General features: G+C 29.5%; 1 protein-coding gene and 1 long non-coding RNA gene across 21 annotated transcripts in view; one reads left to right on the top strand and one right to left on the bottom strand.

Annotated features, from left to right (window-relative positions):
- LOC143225071 (poly(rC)-binding protein 3-like) overlaps positions 1-20,281 on the bottom strand; it is a 334,733-nt gene that overhangs the window by 7,626 nt on the left and 306,826 nt on the right. For 11 of the 20 annotated variants that reach the window (XM_076453776.1, XM_076453783.1, XM_076453784.1 and 8 more), the window contains 4 exons: positions 19,120-19,198; positions 17,025-17,232; positions 14,369-14,488; positions 5,381-8,734 (listed from right to left, as the gene is read on the bottom strand). In XM_076453776.1, the coding sequence (XP_076309891.1) occupies positions 8,434-8,734; positions 14,369-14,488; positions 17,025-17,232; positions 19,120-19,198 (708 nt within the window). In that variant the 3' untranslated portion in view covers positions 5,381-8,433. Of the gene's footprint in view, positions 1-2,535; positions 2,648-5,380; positions 8,735-12,397; positions 12,506-14,368; positions 14,489-17,024; positions 17,233-19,119; positions 19,199-20,281 lie in introns of those variants that run through there. The other 9 variants (XR_013013597.1, XR_013013599.1, XR_013013600.1 and 6 more) reach the window with 3 other exon arrangements.
- LOC143225073 (uncharacterized) overlaps positions 1-20,281 on the top strand; it is a 21,287-nt gene extending 1,006 nt beyond the window's left edge. The window contains exon 2 of the long non-coding RNA XR_013013601.1: positions 17,104-20,281. This is a non-coding gene — a long non-coding RNA (uncharacterized LOC143225073). The remainder of the gene's footprint in view (positions 1-17,103) is intronic.

Below are 20,281 nucleotides of genomic sequence, written 5' to 3'. Positions count from 1 at the left end.
TCTAAAGTTTGACTAACTCTCTGCATTTTTGAGTGACCTAAATAGTTATTGAATAGTGTTTAAAACTTATTAAAACATGAATAAGTCACCATTTTATATTTTTCTTGTTCTTGAGTTTCTGTGAACTTATATGATTATTAACATGTATATATTACTTAAATTATAAATTTCATGAACACTTACACCTGTTTTGAAAGAAGAATGTTAATACAACATGATTAGTGTAGCCCCCATGTACAAATTGTATTATGTATATAAAAAAACAGGTCAATAAACCAGGTAAAGCAAGGCACTTTTCAAATAATCATTTGATTTTTCTTAAATTAAGTAACAAAATACTAAGACCTTAATAGCATAACTATATTAAGAGGTTTATTTTAAATATAAAATTATATTATAACTATAATACTTGATAAAATCACTGGCATTAAAATGAGTAATAAATCTCCTACATACTTGTTGAAAGATTAAAATAGCTAGTTCTAAGTGTATGAAAACTAAAATTTTGGGCATCTGTAAGAGAAACAAGGATTGCATGTATAAATTTTAACACTCTGGATAGGTTATGATCTTAAATGACAAAGAAATTGTTAATACGTCTGTAAAAGTGAAAGAATTAAATGGTCAATGTTTTGACCTTATGACCTGCACTGGGACCAAAGAAAAGTAGTATAGAACATTAATAATATGTATATAAATAGTAGCCATTTCTTGTTCATAAGAGAACCAATCTTATGATATCCATGTGAATAATTTCTACTCTATTTCATCACATAAAACAGGAGTTTGTGACCTTTTTTAGTGCAACCCCCCCAAGACAATTAAGGCTCCCCTCTCTCTAACGAACTGATAGGTAATAAGTACTTTACTTTTACTGCAAACAACATATGTAAAGAATGAAATGATAAACCCTGTTAAACCAAGGCTTATGCTGTCCAAATGATATTCATTTCATTTTCTTAAACCAAATGAAAAAAATGTCAACCTTGATTATGGTGGTAGGGTGGAAAGGTTGTCCTGTATGTAGTATGCTGTGATCTTGTATTCATAAAACAGCCCACATTTAACTAACCTTGAATGGTTATAATAATATATTGGTTGTGTTGAATACCTTGAAGGACAAGAGTGGTTATAATAAATACATAACAATAGCTATTTATGTAAATCAAAAATATGTGATTCAAATATATTTATTGATTGTTCTGAGAAAAATGTTTTGTTAATCTTAATCTAGTCTTTGAAAAAAATGCTGACATAGGAAGCATATTATCTGATTGGCAGCTTTAATTGTTTGTTTTTTAATTTTGCACAAAGCTACACATGGGCTATCTCCATTAGCCATCCCTAATTTACCAGTGTAAGACTAGAGGGAATGCAACTAGTCATCACCACTCACTGCTAATTCTAGGGCTACTCTTTTATCAATGAATAGTGGGATTGACCATCACATTATAATGCTCTCATGGATGAAAAGGCGAGCATGTGTGATGTGATGGATATTTGAACCCACGGCTCTTAGATTGTGAGTTGCGTGTTGTAACCACCTGGTCATGCCGGGCCTCAGGCAGCTTTAAAAGAAGCAGCTGGAGACATCCACATATTGATAAAGGGGAATTACACAAGATCCTTATATTTGGTAATTTGTAGTGAAATTTGATAACAGGGTAGTTAACAATTAGTTAAGTGTAACTAGAAGTGAATAAAAGGTGGTTTAACTGGCTAGAAATGAATGAAACTCAATATCAAACTATCCATTTGCTGGAAGGAAGTTCATTTTGAATAGTTTGAACAGACAGTTTTGCATACTCTAAAGGCTGATGTCTGTTACTTATCAGAACTTTTTCAATAAAATTAAATCCAGCACTACTCTATTCCCAGTATCTTTAATTCCCTAAAAGTCATTATTAGCTACTGTAGCCTTTGTATGGAAAAGTTCAAGTTCCTTTTGAAATCTTCTGCCATTTCCCACAGTTCACACTTCTACTCTGCTTACAATAGCCTAACTACAAACTCTCTCTACATACAAATTACACACTTTCACTACTAGATTTCTTAAACTTGCATGCCAGTTCCAAGTTCTCTCATAAAACTCACTCTTTACAAACTATAAGCACTTAACATCTATGCTACTCCTAACTATTGTAGCCTGCAAATATGTAATTAATGCTACAAACAAGTAGTCAATTGACAATGCTATTAAACCTATTTTACCATTACCTTATTTTCTCACTAAAGTAATGAAGCTTATTTATAAAATAGAAAGTGCCAAATAACTAATCTTTAAAGAATATTTAGGTAGTAATACATTTGGCCATTTTTATAACTTTCCAATTATCTAAATTGTAAGTAAAGTCATGTTGCACATGCTAAGTCTAACCTAATGTTTGTAATACTTACAGCACTAAGTCCTAATTAACCCTAATACTGTTATTTACCAGTTCTTTAAGACAAATGAGTGTTAAATATTATAATGGAATATAACAACAACTACTTTTTGTTTTACTGTAATTAACCATTACAAATTAAAATACTTACTATGATAGAATTAACAATCCAAGTGATTTAGGAAAACGTTTAAACTGTTTCTTATTTCATTGGAATGGAAGCCATGTTTCTCCAAATGAATGGAAGCTGAGCATTCTGAATGCTAGAAAGTAAGAGCAGTAAGTTAGCAAGTAAACAATTTAATAAGTAATAGTTTATATAATAAGAAAGTTGTGTAACATAATGAGTACAAAGAACTAGACTGCTCTTTAATTATTTGCACTCACTGAAATACACAACTATCTTTCCACAACCCTTTCCATATGTTGGATACACTGATTATGTAATATAAGAACAAATTGTTTTTCAGTAGTCTTACACACATAAAATAATAGACACAAGACAAGGACCATAGTTATCATAAAACATGAGAATAATATATCAAGATTTACAATGATTTCATGAAAGAATACAAAATGTGGTTAACAATCATCATGTACAAGGAGGAAAACGTTTTGCATCAGTCTTGTACTATAAGGGAAATATGAGATGTTGCTTGAGATATAATGTATGATACAAAATCATGTAACAACCAGCTGTACAATAGTTTAATAATCTGAGGGATGCAGGGATATGATTATGTGATCTGAATATTACAGTAGTAAAATGTCTTTCTACATAGGAGGCATTTTTTGCTTGTAGTATTTCAACACGAACTAACACGATGGGCTATCAGTGTGTAGTTTGTAGCATTATAAACCTTCAGACTTACTACTGAGTTACTGAGAGAGCACTGTAGGAAGCTCAAAAACTAATATAATAGTTAGTGAGATAAGGGAAATAACTGTCAATGGTTTAATAACATTATAGGTGAAAAAATGTGGGAAGTAATGACCAGTACAAATGAAAAATTTACAATGATTGCTAATATTGGTAGAACAAATTGCACCCTACAGTGATAGTGAATTATGAGAAAAATAATTTAATAAAAAGACTTCTAATATGGGAGGTAAATGAAAAAAACAGTTATTGTGGTCTCTTGTAATCTCAGTGAAATGGTTTTAAAGTGTACTTGAATCATATGAGCCATATTTTATATTTCTTAATACAAAAATGTTCTTAAGCTACATAATTACTATTAGTAAAATCTTATATTTCCATGTTTCATGAAGGACAATATTTCACAGATGTCTTCTAATAAACTAGATACAAGATATATAGGCTTGAGACAAAACAGCATGAATACAAATATTCTTACAATGCCTTTTAAGTGCAAGGAAAGTACTGAACTAAAAAAGCAAAGCAAAAAAAAATCACAATAACACCCATAACATGTTCATTGAAAGATGAGGATGGTGATAGCTATGGAACTTAAGCAAAGCAGCCCCTTGCTAGTACAGCGGTATGTCTACGGATTTACAATGCTAAAATCAGGGGTTCGATTCCCCTCGGTGGGCTCAGCAGATAGCCCAACATGGCTTTGCTATAAGAAAACACACTTAAGCAAAGCAACAGAACAATGAAAATGATAGAAATACATTTACTAGGTGAAAGAAATTGAATGTGGTTACAAAAGTTAAAGATTAAATTAGATTATCATTTATAGCAGTGTAACTTCCTATCACAGTAACCTATTGTTATATATAAAAAATAACTTCCAAACAGAGTAAGCCACTGTTATGTATATAAAATAACAATAACTTCCTATCAGAGTAAACTATATACTTAAGAGATCAACTGAAAATTAATCTCGTCATCAGTATAGGTGATTAAATATAAGTTTCTTTTATGTATTTCTTACAAGCACTAGAATGTAGTGCTTCATTAGTTGGGTATCCTTACTGTTAACAATATCTGCTGCTGTAAACCCAATAATATCTTGTGAGGTTCAGCCAGTTTAGGAGATTCAAGTCAGTCATAAATACATATAATCAGCTAATAATGGAAGCAATCTGTATAAAGAACATATGAAACTAAAACTAAATATATTAGATATTCAAATCATTACTATTAATAAAAGTAAGTACAAAGAAAGAAAACAGCATATCTTACCTAAAGGACATAAAAATATTAGTATTCAGCATTCCAAATGTCTTCAGATATCATTCATCATTATTTTAACTCATTTTGGTAATTTAGAAAAACTATACAATGCACCAAATGTATTTGTATACGACACTAGTTTTTTTTAAATACTCATCAGTTTTTATTACATTATGAAAGGTACCCAGTGAAATACATATGACCATTTACAGAAAACATGCCCAAACTGACATTTCAAACCCAGCAATATTTAAAATTTATTACATGTGCAAAACCATTCTGTACTTATTGTTACAAATGCATTTAAGTCATTCATGTTTAAAATAATAAAGTTTTTAAATGCTTACAGAAAAGTTTCTAGCTCATTTTCCTAAAAAGAAGCTAATATTTTAAGTAAACAAAGTACACAAAACCATTGTAATTTACTTTCTACACATTGTATACAGAAAATATTGCCTTAATATTGAAATACTTTCTACACATGAAAGAGATACAATTATGAAAGTTTCATACTGCATATCTGAATGTAAGTTGCATGTAAGTATGTTGTGGTCTCTTTCTTACTCAGAAAGCTAGGTGGGATTAAAAAAAATATTACCTGGAACATACTTTAGCTCTTCTGATTAAAACACTGTAGGTCACACATTTGATATTTTTTTTCCATTCCAATATATTTAAATTGTATTTTGTCCAGTCATAATATCTAATTAAAAATATCTTTTGACCAACATGTAATGTGAATCAAATCTATTACTTTACTGCTACCATAAATTTAACTCATCAAAAAGAAGAGTATTGCTCTATTTTTTTGCATGTGATGGGGAGAATTTAAATTAAGTCATACAAGTCATCATTTCAATGATAAGCTTTATTGGACCACTCCAACACATAATAAGCAAAAAGACATACACTTTTTAACAAACTCTCCCCTTCTACAATAGATAATTTATATTTGTATTGAACAGCCCATCCAAGATAATTCAATTAAAAATGTGTCCAATTACAAAACACTAGTAGAAACTGGAAAACACTGTATCACTTCTAAGAAAAATTCTGAAAAATACACAATTTCAAACTACTTTTTTTAAATTATCTTGCTGATCTAACAATTTTCACATATAGGCTTTATCACAAAAAATAAAACAACTAAATTCTGTCATTCATTGAAACCAACATTTCAATTAAACAAAATACATTTAATCTAATACACAAGTAGAGGTGTACAGAACTTCACAACAAAAATAATACTGAGCTCCAAATCCACAATAATATACCATAAATTACAATCCAATGCTTTCTAGTACTGTAATGAAAGACTACAATATTGCTTATTTAATAATTTTACTTTGAAATAAATTACTTCAAAGTTTGACAAAAAAAAGTTGTGTTTTTCAACAACTTTTTTACCTTGTACAATCTGATTTTTTAATATTATATGAGAAAAGCTAAAAAGAGATATAACTCAACTTCCAAAACAGATTACTGCTTTTTCTTCTCGTGATAGTATAATACATTTTAAAAACTTTTAACCCTACTGAACAAACACTAATTTTACAGAATTCTTGAAGTTAAATTACAACAAAAATTTATTAGGAATATTTGCAATTTCATATCACTATATAATTGTATTTCCCAACTTGGAAATGCTCTAAGCAATTTACATAATTTTTTATCATCTCATGATTGGACAAGTCAGCTTATGATAGTAAACAGAACCCTGTTTTTAATTATATTTTTTTCTCTTACATTAAATATTTATAGATTAGTATTCAATTAATTATTTAAATGCAGTTATTCTACAATAACAGTATTTATGTATATCCAACCTACTTCTCTAGGTAATGTGCTATATCAGTCCAGTAAATGTCATTTATTATATACAAAATGTCTATCTGTGTAAACAATTTAAATCATAATATCTTCTCTTCTCCTTTCTCAGTTTTAAGTAGTAAAGGATTACGTACACATCTCTACAACATTTAAAACACTAGATTTGGAAGAATTTTCAAACAGGTAAATTCCATTGTATACTTGCTTCTCATAACAACAAAAAAAATTTAAACAAACAACCAATAACAACACTAAATACTTAATTTATTTTCAGTGACCAAAAACTGTGTTCTTATATCACTCAGCTTTAGTTATAAAACTATGGAATGACAATGTGCAAAAATGTTTGCAATTAACTTACTGACAGTTACTTTATTATGAGGTATTCATACACAATGTAAAGACAACATCAACCTCACTAACAAAAATACACGACTATATTGAAACGATACTGAAGGTTACAGAAAATTACAAATACAACAAAAGTGTATTGAATAATAGAAAAATGTAATTACTTGTTTATATCTGACTTTTTCAATATATTGAAGGACAAGTCTATAAAATATATTAGTTCAATTAAGAAATTGTAAAAAAACATACCTTACAGTTAAAGGAATAAAGGGAAGGATGCTTAAGTTTTTTTCACTGATAAAATTTTAAATTACATATAAGCCATGCAATAATATGTTACTAAATAAAATACATGAATGCTAATGTATTAAATAAACAATAGTAACAAATGTCAGTTATACAAACTAATTGTAGTTATGTATTACTGTAGTAAGATTATATAAAAGTCATGAATGCTATTTAGAATAACATTATTTTACATGTCTAACTTGTAGAAGCATAAAGTACCATAATGAAAATAAATCTATACAATAGATTAGTACAGGCATAATTAAAGATTACTGAAAAATCTCATACATAAAAAACATATTTTCTTTCTCTCTGAGTGTGTGTGTGTGTGTGTATATATATATATATATATAGAAAATTCTTTTGAAAAACCTTACAGTAGTAACTTCACTTATTATTTGAAAATATTTAGCATATTTTAATTACTTAAAATAACAAATACTTCTTTAGTGATGCCAATTCAAATATTTGTATGAAATTTGATGATTTTTCATTCATTATTTAAGTCTAACCATTCATATCAAGAGTGTTAATGTATTTAGAAATATCTTTATTAATTATGCAAACCACAAAAAAAATTTTAGGAACTGAGAAAATCACTTAAAATAACTTTCTAGATAAATGTTGAAAAAATTCCAAATTAATTACAAGACAAGTTTGTTGTGCACAGTCACTATTTAAAAGGGTAAAGAAAAACCTATAATATTCTTATAGCTACATATTTCATTATTTGGACTAATTTACAATCAATATAAACTTAATGGAAACAATGTTTGTCTCAGAGCTCTTATTTGAAAAGCATAATATAAAAATCATGGCTAAAAACTGACTCACTCTTTTACAAACGAAACAACATAATGTTAAATGATACAAAATTTGTCTTTTGGATTCAGTACAATCAGCAGAACACACACCTAAAGGATTACTGACTCAGTAAACAACAGCAATGAAAAAAAAACAACTTAGAGGTATAACTACATATAAAACTGCAACCTGAACTTTCTTAGTCAAAGAGTGCTATCCAAACATTCAAAACACCGTGTAAACAGACCACTTAGTAATATACAATGTTCAACTTAAAGGATGACAGACAGAAAAAATAACAGAAATAATATTGTAAGCAAAGATAAGAGTTTGAAAAAATATTAACCCATGAAACATGATTATAAAGCCCTCACTGTGTTTTCTTCTTTGATAAATAAAGAAAAAGACACAGACAACTATTACATAAGGTTCCACAACAATATCCTAAAAGTTCTTTTTGTAGAAGTCTATACCATTCTATACATACTCTCCAGTTACAAATATTGAGGTCTGTGATTCACTACTACAGGTGTCAGTCACACCATTAAAGGGCTATTTACTATCAGTCAGTTGCTTTATCATATACTATCATGTTACACATTCTTACACGGTGTGACTGTCACCCACTATCATCTAGTATGGTGAAAACTTATTCCGCTCTGACTTCTTACTCCCATTATGGGATGTACTGGTACGTATTTTGGTGGTGAGAGTTTTGCGAGTCTGAGATGTGAGGTTGTTGAGATCAGCAAAGAGAACAGAGGTGGTGGGAGTATAGGCAGCAGTAGCAGCAGTGAGGCCTAGAGCCAGAGGACTTGGCTTGACCAGCTGACTGAGGGATATAGCCAAGGGACTTGGGGTGGTAGAAGCCACAGTGTGTGATGAGGCAGGGAGCGAGTTCGGGTCAAGGGTCAGGTTCTTATGCAGTTCCATGCTGCAGACAGAAATGGGAAAGAAAACAAAAAAAAACACAAAAATATGGATTAGACTGTATGGATTTTTAGGGTACAATAATAATAGCAAAAAAAAAAGAATAAAAGGCTAAATGGGTAAGTAACATAAAACAAGTTTATAAAAACATAATATTTGTTAGACTACTCAACATTAACACAAACTGTGAATCTTAACACATTCATAATCTTTTTTTTTTTTTTTTTAAAGCAAGATCCATATTAATTTCCAATATACATCTTTAATGGTGTTATTGTACCATTACCTGAATAATAGTAGAATATGTTGTAGATGCAAACTAATTGAATTTTGAAAATGAAATGGATGGAACTGTTTGTTCCTCAAAATCTGTATCCCAATTGAGCAACAGTAGCAACTATGACATTATCCATCAGCTCAGCAATTGTTTGTAACTGATATCAAATAGTTCAAAAAATGATTTATTTAAATTTTATTCACTTAATCATGAAGGATAATTGTTTACTCTTCATGAAATTAAAGCATAAGATAATAAATGGATAACTTGCAATTTTTATCAACAGACATTTCAATTCAGTGAAAACAGAAACCTTAAACAACAAGAATCTTACAGTGTGACTATTTGAGCTGTGATACAAAAAGAACCCTCTCACTTCCACAAAATTTCTCTTCCTGTAAGTAATGCAGTGTAAATGTTTTATTCAATTATGAATGAATATATAACACTTTTGTAGAAAGCAAATAATGAAGTTCGTAATTTAAATGAAGAAAATTATGTTATTTACTAGGCCCAAGGTAATTTTATCTCCATTCTTTAGTTATTTTTCATGTTACATTGTGCCCTACAGCCATAGGTATAATTCATCAAATAAAAGTAATTTAGGGAATGTCAAGGTTTTCAATAAAAATAAAACATAAAGTTCTTAATTTAAGTCGTGAGAATCTATAGACACCAATTTCAGCTCACAAAATTGTAAAATAACTACTAAATAAACATTAAACTGATATTTTGTTTCCTAAATATCCAAGCCATATAAACTTAGTGTTTAATTTGTAATGTTCTATCCTGACCTAGGATACTGTTACTTTGACAATGTCATTAAGTTTGTATAGCCCTTCCAGAGGTGACTGGTCCTCTGGTGGGATAATGGTTCATTGTGGTGTTATTTAAATTGCTAGAAGTTATATACAGGGATGTGAGAATTTTAAAAAAATATGTACTTATGACATGTTTTAACCATCATCCTCTGTTTGAGAGTTTGGAATTTGCCAGATTTATTTTATGTCTGTGGTCAGAATGATGTTTTTCATTAAAACTGTGATAACACTGAATTCAAAGCAAGAAAATTATTTATCAAAACTATAGTACTGAAGTACAACTTACATTGAGTAACTTTACCAGACCTAGTCAAGCAGTTGGGTGAGATAGTACCTATGTGTTCAAATGCAAGTGAGTTGAGCAACAGAATACCTAGTTATGATACTAACAACTTCCAGGTGTACTCATTTCTTGGTCAAGGCAAGCTATAGAACAGGCAGGATTGCAAAGAAACTTCTGCTCTCATGAAATTATGAATTTTGCGTGATATGATATGCCAAACTGTCAGTGAGTTTTATTTTTCAAACCTCAATTTGAGTTTATGAGTAGTATTGTGCATTCACTGTTTGAGTTTCTATTAACCGTTGCTGTTGTGTGTGTGATAAATATAAAAGATTGAGAAGCACGGTAATATTTTTAGGTGCACAAATCACACACTAAATCATATACTGAACAGTAATTTTGTATTATAAGGACCAATCAACTATAAGGAACCTAATGAAAATGTATAACATATTATTATACCATTAATAAAATTAAATTCATTATTGATAAAATCTGTTTAAAAGAATACTCTTGTAATGGAGTGAAATATAGTACCCAATTACTCTAACTGAAAGCAGTGAATATGATAACTTGAAAAAAAAAGTAACAATATGATAGGTTATGAGAATGAATTTAATAATGAAAACAGTTATGTTATAGAAGTGATAACATGATTTGGTTCGAATTTTGTGCAACTCTACGTGGGGGGTATCTGCACTACCCATCCGTAATTTAGCAGTGATAGACTAGAGTGAAGGCAAATAGTCAGCACCATCCACCACCAACTCTTGGGCTATTATTTAACTAATAAATAATAAGGCTGACTTTCACAGTATAACGCTCCCAGGACTGAAAGGTCAAACATGCCTGATGATGGGTATTAGAACCTGCAACCCACAGATTGCGAGTCAAGCATCTTAACCACACAGTCATGAGATAATGTAAAAAACAACTAACTGAGAGGGGTGGGCATTGGATTTATCTATTATTTTTGTTATTAAGTTTAAGATTTTTTTCTCTTATGTTTGTTCAGATTACATTATCATGGACTGAAACTATAAATGAATTACATAATGCTAAATCATTTGGTTCATATTTGTAACTGATATGTTCTTTATATTTTCTCATAACTGACTTAGTGTATGAGTATTAAATTAAACTGAATATACATACACTGAACTACTGCAATACATCCACTTTACATCTACTATGCATGCATGTAATTTCAAATGTTTAGGTTGACTGTAATGCATAGATTCACACATTAATCCAGTGTTTTTGCATGGACAAAACAATTTAACTTTTCACACATATCATTTTTCAATTCTTTTCACCTGCAGACGATCATGACCTTTATTAAAAAACAAACATACAAATAAGTCGGCCAATTTTACATATGATTTCAAAACCTTTTAAAATATTTAATACATTATTACCAGATGGGATTGTCATCTGGAAAACATATTAAGATCTTCTACTTATATTAGTGTGAAATGATGCAGTGAGAAAAGCAAGATACATTATCTTTATGCTATCCAAATATAACGTAGCACTGATCCACTGGATTGATCTTACATTGAAGATAGAATATTGAATATATGTTTAAGTTTACTATGTGTAACTATGTAAACAATACTATGCTGAATGACATTCTGAAGAAAGTCATGACTTGCATACTCTGGCCCTCACCCATGCCCAATAATTGGATCTGTGCACAGTTGGTTATGGTGTTTTCATTATTATTATTACCCTGACTCAACACTTATTTGTTATCCCTATTATCACCAAAAACATGATAATTAATTTGCAGTAAAAGAAGCACTACAATTTGATACACTGTTTACCATAAAAATTTTTGCACAACTTTTTTTTTTAACTAAAAGAGACAATGCATGAAATTAATATATACATAAAAACGACTGGTATGGGTAGAGAAGGCTTTATGTAGAGGAGCAAACAACGTTTCGACCTACTTCGATCATCATCAAGTAGGTCGAAACGTTGTTTGCTCCTCTACATAGTGCTTTCTCTAACCATACCAGCTGTTTTAACATATATATATTCTCTACAAGTGGGTTTTCTCGTCATCACAGAATGCATGAGATTTTTATTTAATTTTCATTTTTACTTGTTGACATTACATGAAACATGTAAATATTCATAATCTAATGGTATGTTGTATGTTTGTTTCCTATACTAACATAGCATTCTGAAAAAAATCAAGATTAATCCATAAGTCTGAGCCACTGCTAACTATTAATCTCTCATAAATTATGGATTAATATTCCAAATTCGTCATATGAAAAATCTATGAAAGAAAATATAATATTAAAAATTCATTTACTACACAATTCTGTTTTTGAAACTTTCATCTGAGCTGGAGATCTTGAAGGTGGCAGCAAAACCATCTAACTAGAAAAAAATAAGTTACTGATGATGTTTTCAAAATACAAATGGATGAAATAGATTGGTTTATAAAAGAAAAATGTTTTCATGTTCTATTAGCAAGAGTATTTTAAGATTTATAATATGATGTTAAATGCTACACTTAACATATGCTGTCATACTATGATGGCTACTACCTTAAATTTCAGCTTACCATGGCCTTGGGCCCATATTGCATACATGAAGAGAGAAGTGGTTTTGTGCCTTCTTTAATAACTTATGTTAGAAATGTTGGTGTTAGTTTTACATCAAAGGAAGGATGAAAGTCATAAACCAATACTGCTAGGAAAACTATGGTATTTTAATAAACATTGACATAACAAACATATAATACCTGCTAGTTTAAATAAATTCATGTTCCTTTATTTTGACTTTCAAACTAGAAACCCACATTCCAAGCCTGGGTGTTGTCTAGCTTGGTAAAAAATTGTCTTTAAAAAAGGTTCATTATTAAATACATGTATTAAAAGTCTAAGCCATTACCAATTATAAATTCTTTAAAACATCATTCTAAAGAACCAAAATTAATGCATGTATTTAAAGAGTAATGTATAAAGAATAACAATATAAAAAATATTGTATGATGAAAATTTATTTATTTTAGTGTTTTGAAAAGTTTCAGTTAGAGCTGCAAAATTATCACAGGATGAAACTTTACTGTAAGTAAAATTATTGAATTAAATACATTAAATCTATTAATTACTAATATATTACAACTAGAACTTAAAATGTTGTTATTAAATAAAAAATATATTATAACACAATCATACTTTGTGTGTTTGCTCCCTTATTTGGCATTATTATTTCCAGCTTAAAAATATTGTATAGTATATGTTGAGAGAAGATAGAGATAATAAAAAATGGTATATGGGTGTTTCATTGAGGAGAGTACATTTCTTCAAGAGCATGAACTGATTCTTTTCTATTTTGTAACCACCCATGGGTGACAGTAAAGATTACTAAAATGAAAGACTCATACACTGCCTATGCCTGGCTTATTCTGATACTTACATAATATTCCATGATGTTAAAATTATAAACAAAAGTGTAAAAATTACTGTAAAAAAATCAAATCTGAAGTACATTTACAGTAAATTAACAAGTTCCTTTTGGTTTCATAAAAATCAAAGGTCAGGAGACTAGTTATATGTATTCATAAAAGTAGCCCCAACTGTAAAAAAAGAGAGGAAGTAAACAACAGTGTGAGTACTACTATTTTATTGGGTTTAAATAATACATAATTACATCTTATATCAACAGTGCCAAAGCTTACTGCACTGTTAGCCAGTCTTCATTTCATGTGTTTATAAGGAAAGATGGTTCATAGTGATGCAATTTTTGTTATGGTAGTTATTCCAGATTTACGAAATTCCTCAGATAATATATTAATGTGTTAATTTCTACAGAAACCTAAAATAAATCTAGAAATGGGTATAATCATTGTTTGCTAGAGAATTGAGGTTTGCCAATCATATTGCTACCCAGCTTAGAACTTGTAAAGTTATCAAATTTATGTAGTTCTGTTACTTATTTATTTTTGTTTTCACATTAATGCAAGTTATGTGTTAATGGAGGTTTTTCATTTAACATTCCTGTTGTCTGAAGACTTGAATTATTAATTAACAACACTTTGGATTATTTGGATGATATTTGATAAACTGGGATGATATTTTTCCAAAAAGTTAAATGTATATAAAACAATTTCCATTCAAAAGAAGACAAAACAGAAATTCAAATATCAATAGAAGCTCTGTAGGTTTCAACCAACACAAACATTTAAGCAAGACCTTACCTTTCACTGTGTATTAATAAAACAGACAATTGTCCTACCTTGTATTGATCAAGTATTGTGCTAAGTTAATGGCTTCAGGTGTTCCAGATATTGACACAGTTCTGTCTTTGGAACTTTCATCTGAGTTAGAGATCTTTATAGTGGCCCCAGAGAGCTGCCTATAAAATAAAGTAATATATAAATCGCAAAATAAACATTTCACACAACTACTTTTATCAAAAGAAAAAAATTCAATTATTGTATACATAAAGGAATGTCTGTATAACTAACTATATAACTGACCTGCATAATCTAAACAGATATTTAACCCTCTGTATATAGATTAAGTAATTCTAAATATGTAGCAATGAAACTATACACAGTATAACTTACTTTATTAAGTATATCATCACAAATGTTAACAGACCTTTTTAAAGAACATTAAAAATTTGTTGCACTTAAAAAAAAAATTCTAATTAAGTATTTGTATCACACATTTTCTCTAAAAATTTATAAAGCCTTTACTCAATTTGCCAAGTGCAAGATGAATTTCGTGTGAAAAATAAAATATATTTTATTCTTAAAGTTTTATATACTTCATTTACATGACTTCTAAAATCTCCTATATGAATATCAAAGGTTTTTCCAATAAAACGTCCCTGTATATAGGCTTGGTTCATTTGACTGATTTTGTAACCACCATATAAAAATATAACATATATATAAATTATAATTTTTTTTCTTTTTACAATTACTGCATATTGTAACAGATAATTACAGTTATTTACCCTAAAAGTTTCACTCCTATAACCATTTCACAAGTGCTTCCATTTAATTATATTGTTTTATTGCTCTTCAAATTGTATGTAATTACTAAACCAGTCAATAAAACAATAAGTTATCTAATAAGTTTCTAATTTTTAAATATTAGTTACTTTTAAAACAATGAATAAAAATACATAAAAACAATGTTTTTGCAGTCAAGATCTTGATAAAAAATTAACCATAATTTTTGATGAGGTTTTTATTAGTACATTATTTATTTCATATATTCAATTCAGAAAACAAAGTATAATACACAAAGAATATAATCTCTGATAACTATTACAATTTAACTGAGTTTTCTAATTAAGCTATAAGTGGTTTAAAATAATTCCTCTATTTGGTCAAAGTGCCTTAGCAATAGCAAAAAATGAAACTATAGAACAAATAATTTAAAATATGTCATCAGAAAGAGTTAGTCTTGAGAAATTCACTAAATTAAAATCTTTTCTTTTTACAAGTGGTGTGGCAGCGATTGAAAGGAAGCATTAGTGACTTTTTTTGAAAAACAGGATGATATTGGAATGCATGACATAAGGTTTTGACTATTTGGTTTAAATTTCACTAAAGCATCAAGATTGGAATCTGTCACATTTTTATGAGACTGCATTATTTACAGTAGGTGTCTGTGAGTTATTGACAGTAAGTTTCAAAAACACAAAGACGTATCACAATCCACTTGTTTTAAAATAATGTATTCAAAACAAGTCAAACATATGTACAAAAAATCATAACACTATTAGATATCACATAAGTATCCACATTTAAATAATTGTCTCTTTCTGTCAGAGTTCATACAGACAGGTTCAATTACTTCAGAACATACTTTGACAAGACAACTTATTCTCCTCTCCTCTTTTGTTTCAAAACAAGACTGTGACATTCAATTTAAAATCAACACTTTATGTTCTTTATGACTAATCTCACAATCATACAGTTTCTTTTTCTTTTTACCGCTTTTACCTTCATCAACTTCAGTTTCTTGCACTAATTTGGTCACCTACATTAGGCCTAGAACTTCCTACAAACTACAAGACACTATGATGTAGCAATACCCACTTAAAGCAACATTCAGAGAAACATTCAGTAAGTTTGAGTAATATGACATCAACTGACAACAGCTGAACTATGCAAATAATGATTCGTAAACAGTTATGTACACAAATTTGACACAACTATCACTTCTAAAAATACTAAATTTAACACTCATGAATTACACCTACCTAAATCATAACTCTCATATTACATTTAAATGAAACACTCACTTATATCTAACAGAGGCTATAAATTTAGATTATGTGTTAGCAATATCAATACCATAATAATGTAATTGGTATTAAAACTCAAAAGCTGAAACAGGAGTAGAAATAACCTAAAATGAGCAACTTAGAACAAAGAAGTGTTATTTGTTACACAGAAGTAAAGCTTGAGAACTTATTTAAATATATCCTCTTGAAATGAAGAAATTAAAGCAGAGATAATACAAAAATTAACGTCAAACACTTCATTCTGATATGAAGTTAAATGACATGTATTGATAATAAAGTACATTAATGACATGTGCACTTTGACCTACCTATATACTAAAGCTTAAAACAATCAATTTCATATAAAAGTATATATCTTTTAAATCTTTTCATTGTAATAAAAAACAGGCATTCAGCACTAGCTTTAAATATTTTGATGAAATATGTGAAAAAAAATTACATGCTCAGTGTTTGAGGGGGGAGACATTTTGAGTTTTGAGAATTATACCCCTACTCATCAGCAAACCTCACACTTTTACATTTACTAATCATGTTCAAAATATATGTAATACATAAAAACTTGTAAAAACCATGTGATTTTCACCTTTGTTGATTCTTAAGTCCAATAAAGTACAACAACGTTTACCTAATTTCATTGATTTTAGCTCCACCTTTGCCAATAACACAGCCAATCAGATCATTTGGAATATTCATTTCTGTTACAGTTCCAGGTGCGATGATGTTGGGAGTGGCAGAAGTACCTGGACGTAGACTGCCATGTGCTGCAAGTGAAGCTAGAGCTGGTGACATAAGCAACCCTGCATCAGCATACAGTTCCAGTTTCTTATTCATGTCTACATTTAATATATAATGAAAAGAAAGTTATTAGCACAGATACATAATGGAAACTTAAGACTTAAACTATATCACACAAGCAGTTAAACCCTGACTTTAAATTTAAAAAAGAAAAATTTCTATCCATAATCCTCTTATTCCTTGGCAAGAAATTGCAAGATTTTAGCATATGTTTTTATTCAGAAGAATCAATGATTTGCTTCTGGTAATTTTTTAAAATTTTACAGGTTACTTGAGTAAGTAAGGGTTAAATGAAAACTGTATAAAGTGTATGAGATACAGCAAGGTGTTGATGATAAAATGTCAAGGTCCAACAGAAACGTTTGTTCAGTTCTGTAAAAATAAAATAATTTTAATTAATATTAATGTCTAAATGTATGTTCAACAGTGAGTTGCTGTGCTTTGTGTGTCTTCACTGATATAATGTAATAATTTTAGTTTGAGAAAAATGCACAGTATATATTTAAATGTTTTCAAGCAGTTGATAAAATACCTATTTTATTATTAATCTTTTTTTTTCATCAACAAAGTCATAGAATTTAACATTTTCTTATTTTCATTTACATGAACAGTAGGTTTTATAATAAATATGTATTTATTAAACTTTTACTTTCTGTAGTTGAAAAACTTTAAGGCCATATTTTAGGTTATACTATAAACATATTTTTTGATGAGGTTCAATTATTTTATGATAAACATTTCGTTTGGTTTGTTTTGATTTTCACATAAAGCTACATGAGGGCTATCTGCACTATCTGTTCCTAATTTAGCAGTACCAGATTAGAGAGAAGGCAGCTAGCTATCACCATCCACTGTGAACTCTTGGGTTACTCTTTTAACAATGAATAGTGGGATTGACCATCACATAATAACATCCCCATGACTGAAAGGGTTAGCATGTTTGGTGTGACAGGTTACAAGTGCCTTAAACCACCTGGTCGTGTATGATAAACATATCTCCACTGTTATGGTTGTAATATGATTTGATTTTTTTTTTATAAAAGATTATTCCAAATGATGTTATGAATTTAGAGTTGTATAATTTTGGAAGATAAATTAGTTTTATGTATTTTTTGTTCATAAAATTATTTTAAAAAATCCTTATAAAATTTGTTATGTTTAGAAATATGAACTACAAGTATGTGATAACAAAACAAATTTATGTTCATTAGTAAAATTACCAGGTCTACCAAAAACATTTATATCCTTTGCTTCTTCTGGATGACAAGACGGCATGGGCTTACATCATTTACCTTGTAGGTCTATTGTCATAAAATCTTTAGAAATTCACTCCTACTAGCCAACTGCTTCATATTCATGGAACTATTTTTAACCCTTTCACTGTGGCTAGGGATGTATATTCCTCAATGCACTGAGAATTATACACCCTAGCCACAGTGAAAGGGTTAATACATTACTTAACTTGTAATTCTAGGTGACCTGAATACCTGAGTCTTGCCTATGTCACCTGAATGTTTCTTGATGATCATAGTTTGGGAACTATGCACTAAATAATTAGCAAGGAATTTCAAAATTGTATAAATTAGACATAGAGTAAATAATGGGTTTTGGAAACCCTCTGGGGTATACCCAAGAACCCCTGAAAGTTTCATGGTTATTAGAAATCAGGAAGTTTAAGCATTTTTGTTATGGCCAGACACAAGCCACTTTCTAGTAAAGGTACTACTAGTTTCTCAAGGAACATAATTTAGGTTTCATTAACATAACCAAAAATTCAGTTTTGAAAATATTCTATCACCAATTTTTCTTCATGAAAATAGCTTTCAAGAAGCAGAAACTTGCAGTTGTAAAAGGATTGCTAAGAACAAGGAGTAAACAAACACTGATATATCTCTAATATCATACAAGAAAAAAAAAGAGGTTACCTTGAGCAGTTAAAGTTCCAAGAGCATGAGTTGGTAAGAGTGGGGCATTTTGTAGAGCTAACTGATGTAACTTGGTTAGCTGTGATCAAAGAACAAAAGAGTTAATTACAGAAAGAACTGCTAGAGTTGGTTTGAATTTCTTAAAAAATTGGCTATTAATATGATGTCATAACATTTGTTCAATATTTCACAATGATTAGCTAATTGTGTACTTGGGATGAAGTTTCTACAAAAGATTACACTTCAAAACACAAGTAATTATCCTGTTGATGTTAGCAGTTTATGAAAATGAAAGTGAATATGCTTTCTAGCCTATAATAAAACTGAGATCTGATAATTGGTAAAAGCTAAAGAACAGGGTATTAGTTACATGGTAACATATTTTGGTTCATTTTACTGACACAGTGCTCGTGCAGTTAGTGACTTAAGTCTTAACTGAAACAGTTGATTTAAGAACTTCCAACATGCTATGCATGCATTCCAACACTAGCTGAAAAAAGTCTGGTGCTAAGTTTCAAAACAGTGACTAGTCTTATGCAACTACAGAAACGACAGGTTTATTTTGTCAGTCCTGTATTCATGACAGATTTTTCAAAGGCATTTGTGGACATACAGAAGTATGCATAATAAATCACTGGATAACTTTCATAAGTGCATCATGTTTGTAAAAGAAAACCCAATTTTTACATGAAAGTTGTGAAGACACTACTTTAATTCCCAGCAAAATGTCAAGCCCAAATTGTTTAATAGTATAGAAGGTTTCAGAAACCATAGGAAGAAAGCTCATTCTTTAGTTTCCTATACTGCACTGCTGACTATTGAAAATGAGCTAAAAAAACCTGCTGAAACACTTTGTGGTTTTCCAAATTTACCAATAAAAGTAATTTGGCAAATGATAGCAGTACAATAGAACTGTGAAACATGTTGCAACCCTCTCACAAACAGTTATTAAAATTATAATTGCCATGTTTCCAAACATCTTTGTTGCACTAAGAGTTAATGCTTTCCCAAACTTAGTTCATGAGATACTTAAGATTAACCATGATAAAAAAAAAACAACACTGGTTGAACTGGTATATTTTTCAATTGAGTATGAAACTGCACAAAAATTAGACTTGAAGAAAGTAATGAGTGATTTTTTTGTAAATGAAAGAAAGAAAAA

The sequence above is a fragment of the Tachypleus tridentatus genome, chromosome 9 (genome assembly GCF_004210375.1).
Source record: "Tachypleus tridentatus isolate NWPU-2018 chromosome 9, ASM421037v1, whole genome shotgun sequence".
Classification (NCBI taxonomy): Eukaryota; Metazoa; Arthropoda; class Merostomata; order Xiphosura; family Limulidae; genus Tachypleus; species Tachypleus tridentatus.
The sequence above is the reverse complement of the archived record's forward strand: the minus strand, read 5'-3'. Positions and strand labels throughout refer to the sequence as shown.